This window comes from Callionymus lyra, chromosome 1 (genome assembly GCF_982586985.1).
Source record: "Callionymus lyra chromosome 1, fCalLyr1.hap1.1, whole genome shotgun sequence".
NCBI classification, from domain to species: domain Eukaryota; kingdom Metazoa; phylum Chordata; class Actinopteri; order Syngnathiformes; family Callionymidae; genus Callionymus; species Callionymus lyra.
In genome coordinates this window covers 47,742,314-47,767,160 of record NC_141818.1, presented here as the reverse complement: position 1 = coordinate 47,767,160, position 24,847 = coordinate 47,742,314, and the positions used below count along the sequence as shown (strand labels likewise).

The 24,847-nt window shown below is 39.2% G+C and overlaps 2 protein-coding genes and 1 non-coding gene across 5 annotated transcripts; all 3 read left to right on the top strand.

Moving 5' to 3' along the window:
• The first annotated feature begins 827 nt into the window (after window positions 1-827).
• On the top strand, window positions 828-1,043 carry LOC148089960 (small nucleolar RNA U3). The gene has a single exon (XR_015709238.1). It is a non-coding gene; the product is annotated as a small nucleolar RNA U3 (small nucleolar RNA).
• Window positions 1,044-1,829: 786 nt separating this feature from the next.
• vps37a (VPS37A subunit of ESCRT-I) lies at window positions 1,830-17,796 on the top strand. The gene is made up of 12 exons (XM_087810914.1): window positions 1,830-2,249; window positions 4,558-4,632; window positions 6,311-6,428; window positions 7,699-7,802; window positions 10,548-10,701; window positions 10,768-10,838; window positions 15,050-15,177; window positions 15,242-15,300; window positions 15,374-15,442; window positions 15,511-15,654; window positions 15,723-15,805; window positions 17,198-17,796. The coding sequence occupies exons 1-11, from the start codon at window positions 2,149-2,151 to the stop codon at window positions 15,801-15,803; spliced, it is 1,104 nt and encodes a 367-aa protein (XP_087667040.1). The 5' UTR covers window positions 1,830-2,148; the 3' UTR covers window positions 15,804-15,805; window positions 17,198-17,796.
• A 1,056-nt stretch (window positions 17,797-18,852) lies between these two features.
• Window positions 18,853-23,878, top strand: LOC148089958 (vacuolar protein sorting-associated protein 37A-like). Of its 3 annotated transcripts, none has more exons than XM_087810894.1 (10): window positions 18,853-18,926; window positions 19,202-19,331; window positions 19,396-19,517; window positions 19,572-19,649; window positions 21,144-21,271; window positions 21,336-21,394; window positions 21,468-21,536; window positions 21,605-21,748; window positions 21,817-21,899; window positions 23,240-23,878. In XM_087810894.1, exons 2-10 carry the CDS (start codon window positions 19,214-19,216, stop codon window positions 23,243-23,245), a joined length of 807 nt encoding a protein of 268 aa, XP_087667020.1. In that variant the 5' UTR covers window positions 18,853-18,926; window positions 19,202-19,213; the 3' UTR covers window positions 23,246-23,878. The 3 variants fall into 3 exon arrangements, with proteins under 3 accessions (XP_087667020.1, XP_087667010.1, XP_087667028.1); XM_087810884.1 differs by having other exon boundaries at window positions 18,857-18,926; window positions 19,187-19,331; XM_087810902.1 differs by lacking the exons at window positions 18,853-18,926; window positions 19,202-19,331 and having other exon boundaries at window positions 19,466-19,517.
• The last annotated feature ends 969 nt before the right edge of the window (window positions 23,879-24,847 follow it).

Below are 24,847 nucleotides of genomic sequence, written 5' to 3'. Positions count from 1 at the left end.
AGGTACTTATAGTTGTCAACTATCTCCACCTCGTCGCCTCTGATGGACACTGGACGTGGCTTTGTCCTGGACCTCCCGAAGTCCCAGACCAGCTCCTAGGTCTTTGAGGTGTTCAGCTGCAAGTGGTTCCTCTCACTCCAGTCCACAAAGTCACCTATTAGACTTCTGTACTCGTCTTCGCTGTTGTCCCTGAGGCAAGCATCCATCCATCCATCCATCCGATCACAAGCCTGTCATAGTGCAGTGGAATATTTTTAAATGTTTTCAAACAAATGAATCAATGTGTTTGTTGTGTTCTGTAAAAGAACAAATACTGATTTAGAAAGAAACAACATTTACACTATTTTTAGTCGTCACAATATTTTATATTTGTGTTGTTCAGAAGTTAAAGACAACAATGATAATTGTTTCACACAAATGTGTTTTCTTGTTGTAGACAATAACACATTTGAATCACAGTAAAAATACCATGTTGTGTTTACAACACTGACAATAAAAGTTTCTGATTATGATATTATTGACACCAAATTAATATTTTGAATTAAATGTTTTAAACTGGAAAAAATCAGTTGCAATTATTAATTTACTACATTTATTTTTCTAAATGTATGTTTAATATTCTTTAAAAATCATTGTAGAGTTTGAGTTACATTTTTAAATACATGTAAAACTTACTTAAAAATGTTGTGTATTTAATTTGAAATATATTGAGTATTTGTTTGATACACGTCTGTGTGATTTAATAAATGACAATAATGTAAATAATCAACCTTCACTATAACAGTTTGGTGGGAGGATGGAGTCTGATGCTCGCCCAGAGTTAAGTTAAGATTATACTTTCAGGGATCATTTCTATAGTACTTAACTTAAGAAATGTGTTTCTAAAGTGTTTGGTCTCACTAACTACGATGAAGAGTCGTGATATTCCTTCCTGAGCGTGAAGCAGACACAGAATAATGATTCACTTCATATGTTCTCTGTCATTGATGAACGTTCTTTACTTCCTTGTGGAGCATTGAGGGCAGGAATATGATCAGAGTGGTTCTTACATGCTGGTAAAACAATTTAACATCTAATTATCATAAAGAATTACATTCAGAAATGTAATAAACACATTAGTCAAACCTTTTTCATTGCTAATAACTTCAAATTGAATTATATCATTGAAACCAAATCTTTCAAGAAAGTATTTTTAAATACTAGATTGAAACAAGTTAAAATATGTTTCTATTTACAGGATTTTTATTAAGTTTTTCTATTCATGTTTATTCATCTTTTAAATCCTTTTGGAAAGTGATTTACTTTTCAAGATAAGTTTAACATACATTTTATGTTTTTTTTTTTTCATGAAAACACTCAAACAATATTCGTTAAATCGTCTCATAATACCGACTAATAAATTCAAGTTGTAAAGATCTTTTTATAGACCAGGGTCACAAGGCGCTTGAACGATCATAAAATCAATTAAAACATGTAAAAATAACTTACTTAATTTAGCTTAAATTATGAATACATTTAATTCCTTCCTAAATGTACATATGTCATTTCAAAATAGTTTAATAGTTTATGCCTTTGTTTCGGCGGAGACTTTGTTTAAAAGACAATCGCAAGTCATCACTTCCTGATTTTATGGTTCCAAAAAAATTAACGATTTATTTATTTAAAAGTACATTTTCGATAAAAAAAAGTGTTAATGTTAATACTCGAGTAATTACTGTTATTATCCTCCACTATATCAACTTAATAAAAAAGTTTTTATAGACTATTTTGACTATGACAGACGATGAAGTAAACAGGAAGTGACGCGTCACGTACCGGCTGACGTCAGACGCAGTTAAGTTGCTAAAGCTGCTGCTCTGACTTGGAACCTTCTTGTCACGCTGTAGCTCGAACGTTCATTTTTACCGCCATCAGGGCTTCATCGAACACGGATCCAGATCGACCCTCAAACCCTGGACATGACCTCTGACTTCGTGACGTAATCGCGGCGGAGCTCGAGAGAAACAAAAACAAACGGTTTCGCTAGCAAAGTGTTAGCATAACAAACCTTTAGCACAGCCTTCGTGTCGCGACCACCTCTTCCTCCCGAGAACCGTTTTTCCTCCCGAACCTGTCCTCGTGTGCGCGAGTCTGGGGGGTCGAGAGAGGATGAACTGGCTTTTCCCTCATTCTAAAGGTGCGGGACCTTTGAACAGCCTCCAGCAGCAGCGACAGAGACAGATCGAGTCCCTGAGAGACGCCCACCCCAGGTGAGACCCTCAGAACAGTAGCTTCACCTTCTGGACAAACTGTTTGTGGAACTATTGAGTCCAGACTGTTATCGAGTCCCACATGTGTGCCTTCCTAAAATAGAACTCGTAATCCCCTCCAGGGTCAGCTTCTCCCGACATTGTTATTGATATTAAATCGCCTTTTATTTTCTATATTATGAGGTAAATTATTAACATTTAGTTGAATTGAATCAAACGACACATGAGTCAACATGATGCATATTATCTAATGGTTGTGAAACTGCTAAAAAAAATACTGTGATCATACAAATCTTGACGTGCAAACATAACCATATCAATGATCTCACTTTTCTTATCTTTGTATGATCGACTTACAGGATATGATTTACAATCTACTGTTAATGTTTCCTCAGGTTTTTCTTATTTTCTTGTATTCTGTTCTTCTCCCACTTGTATCTATTTAACCTTTTTTTAAATGATTCATGAGTCAAAACTTGCTTTTCTAGCTCTTAAAAAAGAAGCGAGTCAGACGATCCGTCCGACAGTCGTATCTGATCGCATTCATCTCGTGATCCGAGCGTTTGTCTGTAATCGGTCGTGCCGATTTAAAGTGTTAACGGCTGTTTGACAATCGGCTCTTGTCATCTGACGACCACAGGTTTCCTCAGCTGACTCCATCAGAACTTCTCCCTTTTTTCAATGAGTTCTTAAGGTTTGACGTTCGAGTCTTTGGTGGTTCATTATTCAACCTCTGACGGAGGAAACACTACTTGAACAGAGTCAATCTAACGTAATCTAATCAGGCTGGTAAAAGTTACTAAAGTTCTTCTATAGTGAGATTAAAGTAAGAAAGTAAGTAATTTGTATTTATATATTTATATTTATATTTATTTCCAGAAAATCAAGGAAAAGCCTGTTCAATTAAAGATGTTTCTTGAAGGAGTCAGTAGATCATCAAACACAGATGTTTCTTGAAGGAGTCAGTAGATCATCAAACACAGATGTTTCTTGAAGGAGTCAGTAGATCATCAAACACAGAGATGTTTCTTGAAGGAGTCAGTAGATCATCAAACACAGATGTTTCTTGAAGGAGTCAGTAGATCATCAAACACAGATGTTTCTTGAAGGAGTCAGTAGATCATCAAACACAGATGTTTCTTGAAGGAGTCAGTAGATCATCAAACACAGATGTTTCTTGAAGGAGTCAGTAGATCATCAAACACAGATGTTTCTTGAAGGAGTCAGTAGATCATCAAACACAGATGTTTCTTGAAGGAGTCAGTAGATCATCAAACACAGAGATGTTTCTTGAAGGAGTCAGTAGATCATCAAACACAGATGTTTCTTGAATGAGTCAGTAGATCATCAAATACAGATGTTTCTTGAAGGAGTCAGTAGATCATCAAACACAGATGTTTCTTGAAGGAGTCAGTAGATCATCAAACACAGAGATGGTTCCAAAGCTTAGGAGCAACAGTCTGGAAGGATTTCTCTCCTCTGGTCCTGAACCGTGTGTATATTTCACAGATTGACCGACTCCATGTCCTGGTCGATCTACTCTCCTGTATAATACTTGAATGTTGAGCAAAAATCCACTAAACTGTGCTTTTTTAAATCACTCAACACTGAAAATCACTTTCTCTGAGTCGAGAAATCAATTTAGTTAACGACTGTGTTTTATGAAATAAGTACTATAAGTGGCATTATAACATTGTAATCTTGATAACACAAACATTTAATTATTTTTTGACTATGCAATTTAGAATATACTGCAGTTTAATAGACTTATTTGACCTTTAAATACGTTAGTTTAATAAACACTGAAATAAAAAGGAAGTGATGCCTTACACGCCACATAAAAATGTTATTTTTTAAATTACTCAATTTTAAAAATCACTTTCTCTTGAGTCAAGAAATCCATTTAGTTAGGTAACTCTTCCCTTAAATGTCCCGAAATCTTAATGAGGTTATATTTACATATTTTCTAATGATGAAGACAAAGTTTGTTTTCCTTTGTAGTGACGACAAAATCTACTTTCTAAAAAGAATGTATGTTTAAAAGTGTTTTCATTTATGTTTGTTTGAGAAGAAACATCATTTTGTTTTTACATGAGGTTGAACCAGCAGTTCAGTTAGAGGTTAAAGTATTTGTTTTTAAACCTTCTTTAAAACGTTCTACTGCAGAAGCTGCTCAAGTTGTCGGATCATTTGAAGAGAAGACATGAGCAGACGAAGCGTAAAAAGGCGTCCATGTCGATCGCGATCATCATGTGTTGACGAAGGTTGACGTGAAACGTTCCTAACATTTTCTCTTTTGTTCCTCCAGTCTCGCAGAAATCCAGAAAGATGTCGAGTACAGAATTCCATTCACTGTCAACAACTCGACTTTGAACGTCAATGTGTGAGTCACTCATGACACTCGTCTGTTATATGTTTGTTCAATCATTTCAACTCTATTTTTATTCATTTATTGTATTTTTGTTTTAACATTTATTCTGGAAATTGTATTTATTTGTTTTGTTATGAATTATATTTTTTTGTTATATGTGTTGTATTGTTTGCTGTTGACTATAGCTGCACGATATATCGAAAAAATATCGATATCGCGATATTGACACGTGCGATATAGATCGAAAACATGTGATAATTTATTATTTTTTATTGTATAAATCAAGCATTTCTTAAATGCGCACTTTGATCAATCAGTGTCACGTTCTGTAAAGTTGTCAATTTGTACTTCTATGTCTTGTTGTTGTTTACGTCTCCGTCCGTCTGTGAACTGTGCGGCGCAGCTTGTTAGGCTCGGTTGCTATGGCGACGGAAGTAATACTAACTTGTGATCTAGTCAAACACTAGTGATCCAGTGAAGTAATACTAACTTATGATCTAGTCAAACACTAGTGATCCAGTGAAGTAATACTAACTTCTGATCTAGTCAAACACTAGTGATCCAGTGAAGAAATACTAACTTATGATCTAGTCAAACACTAGTGATCCAGTGAAGTAATACTAACTTATGATCTAGTCAAACACTAGTGATCCAGTGAAGTAATACTAACTTCTGATCTAGTCAAACACTAGTGATCCAGTGAAGAAATACTAACTTATGATCTAGTCAAACACTAGTGATCCAGTGAAGTAATACTAACTTATGATCTAGTCAAACACTAGTGATCCAGTGAAGTAATACTAACTTCTGATCTAGTCAAACACTAGTGATCCAGTGAAGAAATACTAACTTATGATATAGTCAAACACTAGTGATCCAGTGAAGTAATACTAACTTATGATCTAGTCAAACACTAGTGATCCAGTGAAGTAATACTAACTTATGATCTAGTCAAACACTAGTGATCCAGTGAAGTAATACTAACTTATGATCTAGTCAAACACTAGTGATCCAGTCACTCGTCTCTTTCAACCTCCTTTGTTAAAGCAACATATTGTAAGAACTTTTCATCTCGTCTCAGTTGTTTTCTTAGAAGATCGTGAACTTCCAAAAAACCTGTCCGTCTTCAGCGTATGCTAACGAGCTAAGTTGTTAGCGTCATTTATAAAGTGTTATGTGTGCGTGTACAAGGATTTATTATTGATTTGGTGATATCGGGACGCGCCGGCGGCTCCTCTCTGATGTCGCTCAGTTTTGGTGGGAAACCGATGCAAGTCCCGCGAGACTGAGCGTTATAAGAGATATATTTCTACCATCATGTCGACACAGAAGCGCAGAAATAAACGAAAGTGAAATATCTCTTCAATTTCCTCCTTTTAACCCCCGGACCTCCACTACAGTACTCGCACCTGCGGCTACATTTTTAGGTGAAATAAAAAAATATCGCATTAATATCGATATCGAACTTCAAGACATCAATATCGAATATCGCACCAATATCGTGCAGCCCTACTGTCGACGGTCGAGACGTTAAATTGAATTGAATTGAACATCACTGTTTCAACACTGTTATAATTTGATAATAAACAGTTTCAAGAGAACGTTTGTCTTTAGGAAACATTTACAAAACAAACGACACAAGTTTTCTTCTGTTTTATGTTTAACCCTCTGGTGTTTGTTTCTCCTCCAGACTTCTTCCCCCTCAGTTCCCTCAAGAGAAGCCCACCGTCGGGGTCTATCCTCCCGTGGGTCATCATCTGGTGGACAGCAACAATGGCACCACCATCACCAGCCCCCTCATCACCAATGTACGTTTCACAGCTGCTGAAGATCTTAACCAACAGAATAATAGTGTCACAATAGTTGTCTTTAACTGTGTAAATGTGAAGGTAAACGTTCACACAGATCGATTTGAACCATTCAAACTTTGATCAATTCAGCTCGTTCCTGAAATGCGGGCTTCGTTCTTTTATCTCTTCCACTCTATCTTTTATTCCTCCTTTTCTACCCTTTTTTCCCCCCATTCATTTCAATATGGAAAATCTTCAACTCATGTTTCAATTCATTCCACTTTGACCTACTTATACTTTTGCTTCTAATTCCACTACTACTAATACTACTACTACTTATACTACTACATATACTATTACTATTATTATTATACTACTAATACTAGTACTAGTTCTACTTTTACTACTACTACTTTTACTTTTACTACTTATTTCACTACTACTTCCATTTTTACTACTACTTCCACTTCTTCTACTTTTACTTCTAATTCTACTACTACGTTTACCTTTCTGCTACTTTTGATTTTACTACTTATTCCACTACTACTTTAACTTCTAATTCCACTACTATTTTTAATGTTCTACTACTTTTACTACTTATTCATCTACTACTTTTACTACTAATTCCACTACTACCTCTAAATTTCTACTACTTCTAGTTTTACTACTTATTCCTCTACTACTTTAATTTCTAATTCCACTACTACTTTTAATGTTCTACTACTTTTACTACTAATTCCACTACTACCTCTAAATTTCTACTACTTCTAGTTTTACTACTTATTCCACTACTACTTTAACTTCTAATTCCACTACTACTTTTAATGTTCTACTACTTTTACTACTTATTCATCTACTACTTTTACTACTAATTCCACTACTACCTCTAAATTTCTACTACTTCTAGTTTTACTACTTATTCCTCTACTACTTTTACTACTAATTCCACTATTACTTTTAATTTCCTACTACTTTTACTACTTATTCAACTACTACTTTTACTTTTACTACTCATTTTACTACTACTTCCACTTTTGCTAGATTCAGTTCTGTTATGGGATATTTACAGATTCATTCACATTTTCTAGTTCAAGTTATTATTCATACACTTTTTCTGCGGTTAATGTCAGGTTAAGTCATTTTTTAATGTATTGTTGTCTTAACTATGAATTCTATTCATTTGAAAATTATTATTTCTATTTATTTATCGTTTGTAACATTCTTGACATTGTTGGTAAATAATGCTGGATCTCTGAGACTCTCTTCTCCTCCCTGTGTCGCCATGAAGTTTGGGATGCACTCGGATCTTGGGAAAGTCATTCAGAGTCTGTTGGATGAATTCTGGAAAAGTCCTCCCGCCTTAATGTCATCTGGTCCCTCCGGCTTTCCGTAGTAAGTTTTTTTTCTTTGTCCGGTTTATCTCCGAGCTCGGACGTGTCCCTGTGAGACCGAAACATATTTTGGTGACGAATCTTTTGACACACGAGTCAACAAACTGGTTTATTAAGTGTGTGACGTTGTGAGGATGTAACTTGGTGCAAGGCGTGTACTTTTGTTAACACACTATGTACTTAAAGGTTTTTTCAAGTGTGTATTATTTATATTCAAGGGGCCCAGTACATGTCAATCCATCAATCAATTTTGAAAGTGTAATTTTAAAGAAGGAAAATCAAGGTTAAGACAACACTAGCTTTAGCGTTTTTATTGTATAATATTAATGGTTTGAAGGTTTAATGATCACGATTCAACCATAACCTTAGTGTTTTCATATACAAAGAGGTCTTTGTTTTCAGGAAACTGACGCAACAAAAGTTTCTCTATTTCTTTTCCCACTTTATTTTGATTTATTTTTTTGACAAATGTTAACATTTATTACAAATATTCACGTAATAATTTGTTAAACATGAATCATGTGGAGGATTCGATTATGTCTTTGGAAGAATAAAATCATATATAATCAACCCAAACTCAACAATTACTAGTTCCAGTCGCTACACCAAAATTAACAAACACTTTCATCTCTATAACTCTAAAAAGGAACAGATTTTCCCCCGAAAATAATCCCAATTCTTAGTGAGTCTTAATGAAATTTGATCTATTTAAGTTAAGACAATAAGTTCTTAGTTTACCAAGAATCAACATCATTGTAGTTGCAGTGTTCCGCCACCAAGGGGAGCAGGAAACATTTTTGAAATACCACGGATTGGGCCTTTAAGTGTGGCGGCACATGCATGATGTTATTTTGGTCGTTGTTGTTGTGCTCGTTTCACTTTTTCCTTTAACCTAAAAATGTAGCCACGCGCGAGTAATGTAGTGAAGGTCCGGGGATTATAGAAGGAAAATTATGATATTTCTCTTTCTTTCATTTCTGCGCTTCGGTGTCGACATGATCGTAGAAAAATATCGCTTATAACGCTCAGTCTCTCGTGCATCCTGATTTTCCTGCCAAAACTGAGCGACATCAGAGAGGAGCCGCCGGCGCGTCGTGATATCACCAAATCAATAATAAATCCTTGTACACGCACACATAACACTTTATAAATGACACTAACAACTTAGCTCGTTAGCATACGGTGAAGACAGACAGGTTTACACTTGTTTATAACACTTTATAAATGACGCTAACAACTTAGCTCGTTAGCATACGGTGAAGACTGACAGATTTACACTCGTTTATAACACTTTATAAATGACGCTAACAACTTAGCTCGTTAGCATACGGTGAAGACGGACAGGTTTGTTTGGAAGTTCACGATCTTCTAAGAAAACAACTGAGACGAGATGAAAAGTTCTTACAATATGTTGCTTTAACAAAGGAGGTTGAAAGAGACGAGTGACTGGATCACTAGTGTTTGACTAGATCATAAGTTAGTATTACTTCACTGGATCACTAGTGTTTGACTAGATCATAAGTTAGTATTACTTCACTGGATCACTAGTGTTTGACTAGATCATAAGTTAGTATTACTTCACTGGATCACTAGTGTTTGACTAGATCATAAGTTAGTATTACTTCACTGGATCACTAGTGTTTGACTAGATCATAAGTTAGTATTACTTCACTGGATCACTAGTGTTTGACTAGATCATAAGTTAGTATTACTTCAGTGGATCACTAGTGTTTGACTAGATCATAAGTTAGTATTACTTCACTGGATCACTAGTGTTTGACTAGATCATAAGTTAGTATTACTTCACTGGATCACTAGTGTTTGACTAGATCATAAGTTAGTATTACTTCACTGGATCACTAGTGTTTGACTAGATCATAAGTTAGTATTACTTCACTGGATCACTAGTGTTTGACTAGATCATAAGTTAGTATTACTTCACTGGATCACTAGTGTTTGACTAGATCATAAGTTAGTATTACTTCACTGGATCACTAGTGTTTGACTAGATCATAAGTTAGTATTACTTCAGTGGATCACTAGTGTTTGACTAGATCATAAGTTAGTATTACTTCACTGGATCACTAGTGTTTGACTAGATCATAAGTTAGTATTACTTCACTGGATCACTAGTGTTTGACTAGATCATAAGTTAGTATTACTTCACTGGATCACTAGTGTTTGACTAGATCATAAGTTAGTATTACTTCACTGGATCACTAGTGTTTGACTAGATCATAAGTTAGTATTACTTCACTGGATCACTAGTGTTTGACTAGATCATAAGTTAGTATTACTTCACTGGATCACTAGTGTTTGACTAGATCATAAGTTAGTATTACTTCCGTGGATATACTGAGCCAAGATGCGTCGTCATAGCAACCGAGCCTAACAAGCTGCGCCGCACAGTTCACAGACGGACGGAGACGTAAACAACAACGAGACATAAAAGTACAAATTGACAACTTTACAGAACGTGACACTGACTTATCAAAGTGCGTATTTAAGAAATGTTTGATTTATACAATAAAAATTATATATTATCACATGTTTTCGATATACATATTGCATGTAACAATATTATCCATGACTGTGTTCTGTGATGATGACGTGAGGAAGAGTCGTCACAGCAGTTACTTAAAAATATAAGCAGCTTTACTAGTTCAGATCTCATTAAGACCAGCGAACAACTGCATTCACGACCCGATCGAAGACGAGGACGTTGACGTGTCTTTCAACCCCGCAGCATGTTCAAGCCCGGTATGGCTCCGTACCCCACTCAGGGTTTCCACTATCCTGCTCCTCGCCACGTAGGCCGGAGTCAGACGCCTCCCCCGGCGCCCCCGCAGGCTCCGCCCTCTTACGGACTCATGGCCGATCTACCCGGCGGAGACTCGCAGGTACCGCTCGGGATGGCAGATCAGAACCGAGGGAGTCTGGCGTCTGATCGTGTGTTTTTCTTTCAGCTGGGACTGAACGGACACATTTACAAGATGCCGGAGATTCCCGAGTCTTTTCCCGACCTCTGTGATTTAAAGTTAGTCTTTATTAGCAGTAGATGATCGTTGTCGTGACGATATTGATTGAATTTTACATTTCAAATGTTGAAACTTGTTTTATTGAAATTTGGTTCTTTGTAAGATTTTAATTTCATTATTTTGAATGATAGAATTCAAACTATTCTACTTTAAAAGTTTGAATTTTTTTAGTTTTTTAAATAATTGTATAAAATAATTAGTTTTCGAAATGAATTTTTTTTTTTTAGTTCTTTTAATTCAAAATAAAAAATAAATATTTCTTATTAATAGTCTTTTAAATTCATTATATAAATGCTGGTATAATGATGTCACCAGACAATAAGAGTCGAGTGCCGATCTACTTGATCATGTGACGCGCAGATGATCATGGGATGATGTAGAACCAAATCATCACTGTATCCCCTCATCCTCAGTCCTCACTGTATCCTCTTGTCCTCAGTCATCACTGTATCCTCTTGTCCTCAGTCATCACTGTATCCTCTCATCCTCAGTCATCACTGTATCCTCTCGTCCTCATTCATCACTGTATCCTCTTGTCCTCAGTCATCACTGTGTCCTCTCGTCCTCTGTCATCACTGTATCCTCTCGTCCTCAGTCATCACTGTATCCTCTCGTCCTCAGTCATCACTGTATCCTCTCGTCCTCTGTCATCACTGTATCCTCTCGTCCTCAGTCATCACTGTATCCTCTCATCCTCAGTCATCACTGTATCCTCTCGTCCTCATTCATCACTGTATCCTCTCGTCCTCTGTCATCACTGTATCCTCTCGTCCTCAGTCATCACTGTATCCTCTCGTCCTCAGTCATCACTGTATCCTCTTGTCCTCAGTCATCGCTCTATCCTCTCGTCCTCTGTCATCACTGTATCCTCTCGTCCTCAGTCATCACTGTATCCTCTTGTCCTCAGTCATCACTGTATCCTCTCGTCTTCTGTCATCACTGTATCCTCTCATCCTCAGTCATCACTGTATCCCCTTGTCCTCAGTCATCACTGTATCCTCTCGTCCTCAGTCATCACTCTATCCTCTCGTCCTCCGTCATCACTGTATCCTCTCGTCCTCTGTCATCACTGTATCCTCTCGTCCTCAGTCATCACTGTGTCCTCTCGTCCTCAGTCATCACTGTACCCCTCGTCCTCAGTCATCACTGTATCCTCTCGTCCTCAGTCATCACTGTATCCTCTTGTCCTCAGTCATCACTGTATCCTCACGTCCTCAGTCATCACTGTGTCCTCTTGTCCTCAGTCATCACTGTATCCTCTCGTCCTCAGTCATCACTGTATCCTCTTGTCCTCAGTCATCACTGTATCCTCTCGTCCTCTGTCATCACTGTATCCTCTCATCCTCAGTCATCACTGTATCCCCTTGTCCTCAGTCATCGCTCTATCCTCTCATCCTCAGTCATCGCTCTATCCTCTCGTCCTCCGTCATCACTGTATCCACTCGTCCTCTGTCATCACTGTATCCTCTCGTCCTCAGTCATCACTGTGTCCTCTTGTCTTCAGTCATCACTGTATCCTCTTGTCCTCAGTCATCACTGTATCCTCTCGTCCTCAGTCATCACTGTGTCCCCTTGTCCTCAGTCATCACTGTGTCCCCTTGTCCTCAGTCATCGCTCTATCCTCTCGTCCTCAGTCATCACTGTATCCTCTCGTCCTCTGTCATCACTGTATCCTCTCATCCTCAGTCATCACTGTATCCCCTTGTCCTCTGTCATCACTGTATCCTCTCGTCCTCAGTCATCACTGTGTCCTCTCGTCCTCAGTCATCACTGTATCCTCTTGTCCTCAGTCATCACTGTATCCTCACGTCCTCAGTCATCACTGTGTCCTCTTGTCCTCAGTCATCACTGTATCCTCTCGTCCTCAGTCATCACTGTATCCTCTCGTCCTCATTCATCACTGTATCCTCTCGTCCTCTGTCATCACTGTATCCTCTCGTCCTCAGTCATCACTGTATCCTCTTGTCCTCAGTCATCACTGTATCCTCTTGTCCTCAGTCATCACTGTATCCTCTCGTCCTCAGTCATCACTGTATCCCCTTGTCCTCAGTCATCACTGTATCCTCTCGTCCTCAGTCATCGCTCTATCCTCTCGTCCTCAGTCATCGCTCTATCCTCTCGTCCTCAGTCATCGCTCTATCCTCTCGTCCTCAGTCATCGCTCTATCCTCTCGTCCTCAGTCATCACTGTATCCTATCGTCCTCAGTTATCACTGTATCCTCTCGTCCTCTGTCATCACTGTATCCTCTCGTCCTCATTCATCACTGTATCCTCTCGTCCTCTGTCATCACTGTATCCTCTCGTCCTCAGTCATCACTGTATCCTCTCGTCCTCAGTCATCACTGTATCCTCTCGTCCTCATTCATCACTGTATCCTCTCGTCCTCTGTCATCACTGTATCCTCTCGTCCTCAGTCATCACTGTATCCTCTCGTCCTCATTCATCACTGTATCCTCTCGTCCTCATTCATCACTGTATCCTCTCGTCCTCAGTCATCACTGTATCCTCTCGTCCTCAGTCATCACTGTATCCTCTCGTCCTCAGTCATCACTGTATCCTCTTGTCCTCAGTCATCACTGTATCCTCTCGTCCTCAGTCATCACTGTGTCCCCTTGTCCTCAGTCATCACTGTGTCCCCTTGTCCTCAGTCATCGCTCTATCCTCTCGTCCTCAGTCATCACTGTATCCTCTCGTCCTCAGTCATCACTGTATCCTCTCGTCCTCAGTCATCACTGTGTCCCCTTGTCCTCAGTCATCACTGTGTCCCCTTGTCCTCAGTCATCGCTCTATCCTCTCGTCCTCAGTCATCACTGTATCCTCTCGTCCTCAGTCATCACTGTGTCCTCTTGTCCTCAGTCATCACTGTATCCTCTCATCCTCAGTCATCACTGTATCCTCTCGTCCTCAGTCATCACTGTATCCTCTTGTCCTCAGTCATCACTGTATCCTCACGTCCTCAGTCATCACTGTGTCCTCTTGTCCTCAGTCATCACTGTATCCTCTCGTCCTCAGTCATCACTGTTTCCTCACGTCCTCAGTCATCACTGTGTCCTCTTGTCCTCAGTCATCACTGTATCCTCTCGTCCTCAGTCATCACTGTATCCTCTCGTCCTCATTCATCACTGTATCCTCTCGTCCTCAGTCATCGCTCTATCCTCTCGTCCTCAGTCATCACTGTATCCTCTCGTCCTCAGTTATAACTGTATCCTCGTCCTCTGTCATCACTGTATCCTCTCGTCCTCATTCATCACTGTATCCTCTCGTCCTCTGTCATCACTGTATCCTCTCGTCCTCAGTCATCACTATATCCTCTCGTCCTCAGTCATCACTGTATCCTCTCGTCCTCATTCATCACTGTATCCTCTCGTCCTCAGTCATCGCTCTATCCTCTCGTCCTCAGTCATCGCTCTATCCTCTCGTCCTCAGTCATCGCTCTATCCTCTCGTCCTCAGTCATCACTCTATCCTCTCGTCCTCTGTCATCACTGTATCCTCTCGTCCTCTGTCATCACTGTATCCTCTCGTCCTCAGTCATCACTGTATCCTCTCGTCCTCATTCATCACTGTATCCTCTCGTCCTCTGTCATCACTGTATCCTCTCGTCCTCTGTCATCACTGTATCCTCTCGTCCTCAGTCATCACTGTATCCTCTCGTCCTCATTCATCACTGTATCCTCTCGTCCTCTGTCATCACTGTATCCTCTCGTCCTCAGTCATCACTGTGTCCTCTTGTCCTCAGTTATCACTGTATCCTCTCGTCCTCATTCATCACTGTATCCTCTCGTCCTCTGTCATCACTGTATCCTCTCGTCCTCATTCATCACTGTATCCTCTCGTCCTCAGTCATCACTGTATCCTCTCGTCCTCAGTCATCACTGTGTCCTCTTGTCCTCAGTCATAGCTTGATTTCATTGTAGCTTTAGCTGAGGAGGTCGTAATGACTGCTATGACACTATTGTAAAAACATTTTATATTGAATTGAAAAGACTATAATTGAAAAAAAAAAAAAAGATTAATTCATAAACACATTTTTGAATTGGATATAACAATATCAAACTAAAAAGAAGTTGTTTTGAAAATATTCATTATTTGAAAAAAACAAGCAGTTAAATGAAATAATAATTCAATGGTCACAGTTTCAACCATTGAAACGTTAAACTCAACAACGTTTGTTCCTCTGATCTCCACTCGTCTATATCTTCTCTCTCTAGTCTCGGTCAGTTGTCCGACATGTCGGAGAACGAGGGTTCGCTGTTGGAGTTCTTCGTCACGTTACCTCAACTCAAGCAGATCGCCGACGACAAGGAGGATCTGCTCGCCAACATCGTGTCCCTGGCGAGTGAGTGAAGGTCAAAGTTCACCTCCTCCTCCTCCTCCTTCTTCTCACTCGCTTCCGTCCTCAGAGAACAACCTGCAGATGGAGCCTCGGCTGGAAGGGAAGCGACAGGAAATGCTCTTCAAGGTTCGAAGGTCTCGCTTCGGTTCGACATCAGAGCGTTTTCTGACTTCATGGTCTCCTGCTTCTGTGCCGACAGTACGAGCAGCTCATGCAGATGAAGGCCACGTTCGAGTCCAAGATGCAGAGGCAGCACGAGCTCAGCGAGGTCCGGGCGTCGCACCATCAGGACCGAAAAGAGTTTTTATTTAGAATCTAAATGTGTTCTTTGAACAGAGCTGCAGCCTCAGCACGTTACAGGCGCGTCTGAAGGTCGCGGCGCACCAGGCCGAGGAGGAGTCCGAGGAGACGGCGGAGAACTTCCTGGAGGGTCAAGCCGACATCGACGAGTTCCTCAGCGGCTTCATGGACAAACGAACGGTGAGAGACGAGGGAAGACGCAGGAGAAGAAAATAACGTCCGACCATCGATGTTCTTGTCGTCCACAGCTGTGCCACAGCAGGAGAGCCAAGGAGGAGAAGCTGCAACAGTCCATCAACTCCTACGAGCAGTTCTCCAGCGCCCACTAGAGGTGACGCACGTCACTGCGACACACTCAGTTGATAAACATGAAGATAACATCATACTTTAGAAAACTCATTAGAAAATGTCTTTTATGTTTTTAAACTTCTATGAAGTACCTCAGTGACGATCATGACTGTAGTAATACACGAATACTGTAGTAATACACGAGTATCAGGATCGTGTGATTGATCTCTTTTGGTTGAATTACTGGACCTGACGCCAAAATATATACAAATATCAGTTATTACAGCTGCTGTATCCTCTCATCCTCAGTCATCACTGTATCCTCTCGTCCTCAGTCATCACTGTATCCTCTCGTCCTCAGTCATCACTGTATCCTCTCGTCCTCAGTCATCACTGTATCCTCTCGTCCTCAGTCATGACTGTATCCTCTCGTCCTCAGTCATCACTGTATCCTCTCGTCCTCAGTCATGACTGTATCCTCTCGTCCTCAGTCAACACTGTATCCTCTCGTCCTCAGTCATCACTGTATCCTCTCGTCCTCAGTCATGACTGTATCCTCTAGTCCTCAGTCAACACTGTATCCTCTCGTCCTCAGTCATCACTGTATCCTCTCGTCCTCAGTCATCACTGTATCCTCTCGTCCTCAGTCATGACTGTATCCTCTCGTCCTCAGTCATCACTGTATCCTCTCGTCCTCAGTCATCACTGTATCCTCTCGTCCTCTGTCATCACTGTATCCTCTCGTCCTCAGTCATCACTGTATCCTCTCGTCCTCAGTCATCACTGTATCCTCTCGTCCTCAGTCATCACTGTATCTTCTCGTCCTCTGTCATCACTGTATCCTCTCGTCCTCAGTCATGACTGTATCCTCTCGTCCTCAGTCATGACTGTATCCTCTCGTCCTCAGTCATCACTGTATCCTCTCGTCCTCAGTCATGACTGTATCCTCTCGTCCTCAGTCATCACTGTATCCTCTCGTCCTCAGTCATGACTGTATCCTCTCGTCCTCAGTCAACACTGTATCCTCTCGTCCTCAGTCATCACTGTATCCTCTCGTCCTCAGTCATCACTGTATCCTCTCGTCCTCAGTCATGACTGTATCCTCTCGTCCTCAGTCATCACTGTATCCTCTCGTCCTCAGTCATCACTGTATCCTCTCGTCCTCAGTCAACACTGTATCCTCTCGTCCTCAGTCATCACTGTATCCTCTCGTCCTCAGTCATGACTGTATCCTCTCGTCCTCAGTCATCACTGTATTAAATTATTACAATACATATTACAATAAAAAAATCTATTATTTTCTGAGATACATTTTCATAGAGTTTGTTATTGTTATTCAAATAGTACTTTTATGTTTCTATACTTCCTGTCCCTCCTTGTGAAGTATTTTATTTCAACTTTTGTCAATGATCTGAACATAAGACTTTGACTCCAGGTGTGAGGAGATGAAAGAACTCTTGAACGGTTGAAGATGTTTGTGGATCTGAGGATCTGGAGAAACGAGGAGGACGACACGAGGATCCATGAGTGTCGTCCTCCTCGTCAACATCTGCTGCACAAACCATGATCCATCAGTTCCAGTGACTCGGGTTCGGACGTTTCTTCGAAGGACACTTTTGAGCAGTTTTGACACATTTTTCTTTCTTCATGAAAACACATCAGTTTAAAGTGAAATTGAGACATTTTAAGATTTCAATTGTGATTTATTTCCAACAACACAAATGTTCACACAATAAAAGTGTGTATCGTTTCAGAAGATTGTGTTTTTCTAGTTTGAATCATGAATGTTTGAGTTCATTTGTTTCTACGTTCGTCTCTGACTGTCGTAAACCAGAGGAACCTTTTGTTTGCTGGGAAATATCAAGTTTTTTTCTTCTTCTGGTTCGTTTAACGATCACATGATCGATGAGAATCTAACGAAGGTGAAATGTTGTCAAATCTATAATTTGGATACAAGTCGCAACACAAACTACTGTAAAGATCAACGATGAGGTTTGTTGGATTCAAAGCTTCTCTTCACTGTGTATCATATGTTCTTATTTAATTTGTTTAGAGTAATAAAGGATTTACAGTATTTCAGCTTCTGTGAGTGAAAATGTTAAAATAGACAATTTTTTTTGTGCGTCCTTGTTTTGTTTTGTCGTCAACAAGAGTCTTAAGATGTTGGATCTTCAAGAATAATATCAGTTTTAGTTTAAATTATTAGAACGTTTTAAGTAACATTTAATTAAATATTCGATTAATCACATGTTATTTTTCTTCTATTTATAGTTTTAATATTTGAACTTTAATCAAATTAATAAGTAAGACATGATTTTTATGATTTTAAGAACAAATAGGAAAATACAAGTTTAGTTTTTTGATACAAACAAAATTTAAAAAAAGTAAATCTAGTTTCAAATAAAATATATCAAATGGTATTTTTTTTTTAAGTTAGTCATTTGTTTCGCCTTGCTTTATAATTAAAATTAAAATTAAATCGTTAAAAAAAACACAATTTCGCTTTTATAATTTATTTATAAAAGAATAAATAGTATTTTTTATTTTAAAATAAAAGTCAAATTGTTTCCTCGCTTGAAATAAAATCGGTTAAAAAAACATCTTTGCTTTTAAATTTATCTTTTAAATAATTTAATCCAATAATCACTAAATTGAATTTAAAATAAAATAGTTTCAATTGTATTTAAATAAAAATAATTCCATTGTTTTTTCTTGCTTGAAATGGAATCAGTTTTAAATAAATTCGCTTTTATATTTCACATAAACAACAATTAAATCACAAAGACTGTAATTACAATAAAAAGCAAATATTACAAATGATATATTTTGATTTCTTTAATTGTTTTTGCATAACTCGAAACAAAATTGAATATAATAAACACGAAAATCTCATTAAAAATGTTAAAATAGTGTTTGTTAAGTCATTCCATTGTTTTCATTGCTCGTAACGAAATCGGTAAAATCAATTAAAAAAAAGTTTTCTGATTCCAATCAATTCAAGAATCGATCGCGGTAAATAATATTTGTAGGATGTTCCACCAAACGGGCGCCAGGTGGCAGAAGAGCATCGATTAGATTCAACGAAGAAGTCAAAGGCGGAAGGCGCGTTGATGCAAACCTTCCGAGTGTTTACGTGAAAGTTTTACCCGAAAACTCGCAAAAAGGTAAATAAATGTAATTTATTGTTGTGTTTCTGATACAATTGTACTTTCATGACTTTGATTTGTAAACATTTATCTCAATTATATGTCGGTTATTACCTTAAAATGTCGACAGTTTTATCTTGATCTTTTAAGTATATACTTTATTGAATATTGTTTTGATTGTTTAAGCGCTTAATGACCCTGGTCTAGAAAAGGGCTATACAGATAAAAATTACTTACTTACTTCCACTACATTGTTTGATTTGAAAATGTGTTTAAAGGTATTTTGACATCAGGTCAGTGACGTCATGTCCGCTCAGTTGAGTGACAGCCACAGGAGGTTCCTTCAAACCCTGATGGTCCAGGGGATCATGAGTGACGGACGAGCGAAGTCTCTCCATCGGTTCTGCTGCCAGACACACAAAGGTTGGTCTCGTCTGGCTCTTGTCAAACCTGGAACCATAACCTTGAGGATCTTCTTCTTCCAAAGCCCACTATGACCCGGAGAACCTGGACCACTTCATCCAGGCCATCAACGCCAGACTCCAGCCCATGTCCCTGCAGATCAGGAAGGGCATGTCGGAGGACGACGGGCTGCAACACTACGCTCTGGTGAGACGTCGACACTTTGTTGTGTGTTGTTGTCGACTGACGTGTGTTGTGCAGGTGAACCTGGTGGAGACGACCGTGACCCGCTTGTCCTCGGATTACGCCGACAACGAACTGGAGCTGTTCAGGAAAATCGTGAGTCGATGAAGTTGAATAAAGATGGAATTATACAAATATACCTCATGATGCCAGAGTTGATCATTAGTTGATTGTTGTTGTTTTTTTTTTTTTAGTTTTGTTACATTTAATCGATTTTAGATTAGATTATTCAACAAATAATAATGGTTAAAGTTCACCTAATGTGACTTATTCACATGTTGTAAATGTTGAAGTCATCACTGTATCCTCTCGTCCTCAGTCATCACTGTATCCTCTCGTCCTCAGTCATCACTGTATCCTCTCGTCCTCTGTCATCACTGTTTGCCCTCGTCCTCAGTCATCCCTGTATCCTCTCGTCCTTAGTCATCACTGTATCCTCTCGTCCTCAGTCATCACTGTATCCTCTTGTCCTCAGTCATCACTGTATCCTCTTGTCCTCAGTCATCACTGTATCCTCTTGTCCTCAGTCATCACTGTATCCTCTCGTCCTCAGTCATCACTGTATCCTCTCGTCCTCAGTCATCACTGTATCCTCTTGTCCTTAGTCATCACTGTATCCTCTCGTCCTTAGTCATCACTGTATCCTCTCGTCCTCAGTCATCACTGTGTCCTCTTGTCCTCAGTCATCACTGTGTCCTGTTGTCCTCAGTCATCACTGTATCCTCTCGTCCTCAGTCATCACTGTGTCCTCTTGTCCTCAGTCATCACTGTGTCCTCTCGTCCTCATTCATCACTGTATCCTCTCGTCCTCTGTCATCACTGTATCCTCTCGTCCTCTGTCATCACTGTATCCTCTCGTCCTCTGTCATCACTGTGTCCTGTTGTCCTCAGTCATCACTGTATCCTCTCGTCCTCAGTCATCACTGTGTCCTCTTGTCCTCAGTCATCACTGTGTCCTGTTGTCCTCAGTCATCACTGTATCCTCTCGTCCTCAGTCATCACTGTGTCCTCTTGTCCTCAGTCATCACTGTGTCCTCTCGTCCTCATTCATCACTGTATCCTCTCGTCCTCTGTCATCACTGTATCCTCTCGTCCTCTGTCATCACTGTATCCTCTCGTCCTCTGTCATCACTGTATCCTCTCGTCCTCAGTCATCACTGTATCCTCTCGTCCTCAGTCATCACTGTGTCCTCTTGTCCTCAGTCATCACTGTATCCTCTCGTCCTCAGTCATCACTGTGTCCTGTTGTCCTCAGTCATAGCTTGATTTCATTGTAGCTTTAGCTGAGGAGGTCGTAATGACTGCTATGACACTATTGTAAAAACATTTTATATTGAATTTAAAAGACTATAAATGAAAAAAAAAAAAGATTAATTCATAAACACATTTTTGAATTGGATATAACAATATCAAACTAAACATAAGTCGTTTTGAAAATATTCATTATTTGAAAAAAACAAACTAATTCAACCTTCAATAAAGCAGTTAAATGAAATAATAATTCAATGGTCACAGTTTCAACCATTGAAACGTTAAACTCAACAACGTTTGTTCCTCTGATCTCCACTCGTCTATATCTTCTCTCTCTAGTCTCGGTCAGTTGTCCGACATGTCGGAGAACGAGGGTTCGCTGTTGGAGTTCTTCGTCACGTTACCTCAACTCAAGCAGATCGCCGACGACAAGGAGGATCTGCTCGCCAACATCGTGTCCCTGGCGAGTGAGTGAAGGTCAAAGTTCACCTCCTCCTCCTCCTCCTTCTTCTCACTCGCTTCCGTCCTCAGAGAACAACCTGCAGATGGAGCCTCGGCTGGAAGGGAAGCGACAGGAAATGCTCTTCAAGGTTCGAAGGTCTCGCTTCGGTTCGACATCAGAGCGTTTTCTGACTTCATGGTCTCCTGCTTCTGTGCCGACAGTACGAGCAGCTCATGCAGATGAAGGCCACGTTCGAGTCCAAGATGCAGAGGCAGCACGAGCTCAGCGAGGTCCGGGCGTCGCACCATCAGGACCGAAAAGAGTTTTTATTTAGAATCTAAATGTGTTCTTTGAACAGAGCTGCAGCCTCAGCACGTTACAGGCGCGTCTGAAGGTCGCGGCGCACCAGGCCGAGGAGGAGTCCGAGGAGACGGCGGAGAACTTCCTGGAGGGTCAAGCCGACATCGACGAGTTCCTCAGCGGCTTCATGGACAAACGAACGGTGAGAGACGAGGGAAGACGCAGGAGAAGAAAATAACGTCCGACCATCGATGTTCTTGTCGTCCACAGCTGTGCCACAGCAGGAGAGCCAAGGAGGAGAAGCTGCAACAGTCCATCAACTCCTACGAGCAGTTCTCCAGCGCCCACTAGAGGTGACGCACGTCACTGCGACACACTCAGTTGATAAACATGAAGATAACATCATACTTTAGAAAACTCATTAGAAAATGTCTTTTATGTTTTTAAACTTCTATGAAGTACCTCAGTGACGATCATGACTGTAGTAATACACGAATACTGTAGTAATACACGAGTATCAGGATCGTGTGATTGATCTCTTTTGGTTGAATTACTGGACCTGACGCCAAAATATATACAAATATCAGTTATTACAGCTGCTGTATCCTCTCATCCTCAGTCATCACTGTATCCTCTCGTCCTCAGTCATCACTGTATCCTCTCGTCCTCAGTCATCACTGTATCCTCTCGTCCTCAGTCATCACTGTATCCTCTCGTCCTCAGTCATCACTGTATCCTCTCGTCCTCAGTCATCACTGTATCCTCTCGTCCTCAGTCATCACTGTATCCTCTCGTCCTCAGTCATGACTGTATCCTCTCGTCTTCAGTCATCACTGTATCCTCTCGTCCTCAGTCATCACTGTATCTTCTTGTCCTCATTCATCACTGTATCCTCTCGTCCTCTGTCATCACTGTATCCTCTCGTCCTCAGTCATCACTGTATCTTCTCGCCCTCTGTCATCACTGTATCCTCTCGTCCTCAGTCATCACTGTATCCTCTCGTCCTCAGTCATCACTGTATCCTCTCGTCCTCAGTCATGACTGTATCCTCTCGTCTTCAGTCATCACTGTATCCTCTCGTCCTCAGTCATCACTGTATCTTCTTGTCCTCATTCATCACTGTATCCTCTCGTCCTCTGTCATCACTGTATCCTCTCGTCCTCAGTCATCACTGTATCTTCTCGCCCTCTGTCATCACTGTATCCTCTCGTCCTCTGTCATCACTGTATCCTCTCGTCCTCTGTCATCACTGTATCCTCTCGTCCTCAGTCATCACTGTGTCCTCTTGTCCTCAGTCATCACTGTATCCTCTCGTCCTCTGTCATCACTGTATCCTCTCGTCCTCAGTCAACACTGTATCCTCTCGTCCTCAGTCATCACTGTATCCTCTCGTCCTCAGTCATCACTGTATCCTCTCGTCCTCAGTCATGACTGTATCCTCTCGTCCTCAGTCATCACTGTATCCTCTCGTCCTCAGTCATGACTGTATCCTCTCGTCCTCAGTCATCACTGTATTCAATTATTACAATACATATTACAATAAAAAAATCTATTATTTTCTGAGATACATTTTCATAGAGTTTGTTATTGTTATTCAAATAGTACTTTTATGTTTTTATACTTCCTGTCCCTCCTTGTGAAGTATTTTATTTCAACTTTTGTCAATGATCTGAACATAAGACTTTGACTCCAGGTGTGAGGAGATGAAAGAACTCTTGAACGGTTGAAGATGTTTGTGGATCTGAGGATCTGGAGAAACGAGGAGGACGACACGAGGATCCATGAGTGTCGTCCTCCTCGTCAACATCTGCTGCACAAACCATGATCCATCAGTTCCAGTGACTCGGGTTCGGACGTTTCTTCGAAGGACACTTTTGAGCAGTTTTGACACATTTTTCTTTCTTCATGAAAACACATCAGTTTAAAGTGAAATTGAGACATTTTAAGATTTCAATTGTGATTTATTTCCAACAACACAAATGTTCACACAATAAAAGTGTGTATCGTTTCAGAAGATTGTGTTTTTCTAGTTTGAATCATGAATGTTTGAGTTCATTTGTTTCTACGTTCGTCTCTGACTGTCGTAAACCAGAGGAACCTTTTGTTTGCTGGGAAATATCAAGTTTTTTTCTTCTTCTGGTTCGTTTAACGATCACATGATCGATGAGAATCTAACGAAGGTGAAATGTTGTCAAATCTATAATTTGGATACAAGTCGCGACACAAACTACTGTAAAGATCAACGATGAGGTTTGTTGGATTCAAAGCTTCTCTTCACTGTGTATCATATGTTCTTATTTAATTTGTTTAGAGTAATAAAGGATTTACAGTATTTCAGCTTCTGTGAGTGAAAATGTTAAAATAGACATTTTTTTTGTGCGTCCTTGTTTTGTTTTGTCGTCAACAAGAGTCTTTAGATGTTGGATCTTCAAGAATAATATCAGTTTTAGTTTAAATTATTAGAACGTTTTAAGTAACATTTAATTAAATATTCGATTAATCACATGTTATTTTTCTATTTATAGTTTTAATATTTGAACTTTAATCAAATTAATAAGTAAGACATGATTTTAAGAACAAATAGGAAAATACAAGTTTAGTTTTTGATACAAACAAAATTAAAAACAAGTAAATCTACTTTCAAATAAAATATATCAAATGGTATTTTTTTTTTTAAGTTAGTCATTTGTTTCGCCTTGCTTTATAATTAAAATTAAAATTAAATCGTTAAAAAAAACACAATTTCGCTTTTATAATTTATTTATAAAAGAAATAAATAGTATTTTTTATTTTAAAATAAAAGTCAAATTGTTTCCTCGCTTGAAATAAAATCGGTTAAAAAAACATCTTTGCTTTTAAATTTATCTTTTAAATAATTTAATCCAATAATCACTAAATTGAATTTAAAATAAAATAGTTTCAATTGTATTTAAATAAAACAATTCCATTGTTTTTTCTTGCTTGAAATGGAATCAGTTTTAAATAAATTCGCTTTTATATTTCACATAAACAACAATTAAATCACAAAGACTGTAAATACAATAAAAAGCAAATATTACAAATGATATATTTTGATTTCTTTAATTGTTTTTGCATAACTCGAAACAAAATTGAATATAATAAACACGCAAATCTCATTTAAAATGTTAAAATAGTGTTTGTTAAATCATTCAATTGTTTTCATTGCTCGTAACGAAATCGGTAAAATCAATTAAAAAAAAGTTTTCTGATTCCAATCAATTCAAGAATCGATCGCGGTAAATAATATTTGTAGGATGTTCCACCAAACGGGCGCCAGGTG

Coding starts and splice junctions, on each gene's coding strand:
- vps37a (XM_087810914.1), top strand. CDS start 2,149: ATGAACTGGCTTTTCCCTCATTCTAAAGGTGCGGGACCTTTGAACAGC. Junction 6,429..7,698: donor CCAGCCCCCTCATCACCAAT/GTACGTTTCACA, acceptor GTCGCCATGAAG/TTTGGGATGCACTCGGATCT. Junction 7,803..10,547: donor GGTCCCTCCGGCTTTCCGTA/GTAAGTTTTTTT, acceptor TCAACCCCGCAG/CATGTTCAAGCCCGGTATGG.
- LOC148089958 (XM_087810894.1), top strand. CDS start 19,214: ATGTCCGCTCAGTTGAGTGACAGCCACAGGAGGTTCCTTCAAACCCTG. Junction 19,518..19,571: donor GGCTGCAACACTACGCTCTG/GTGAGACGTCGA, acceptor TGTGTTGTGCAG/GTGAACCTGGTGGAGACGAC. Junction 21,537..21,604: donor GGCAGCACGAGCTCAGCGAG/GTCCGGGCGTCG, acceptor TTCTTTGAACAG/AGCTGCAGCCTCAGCACGTT.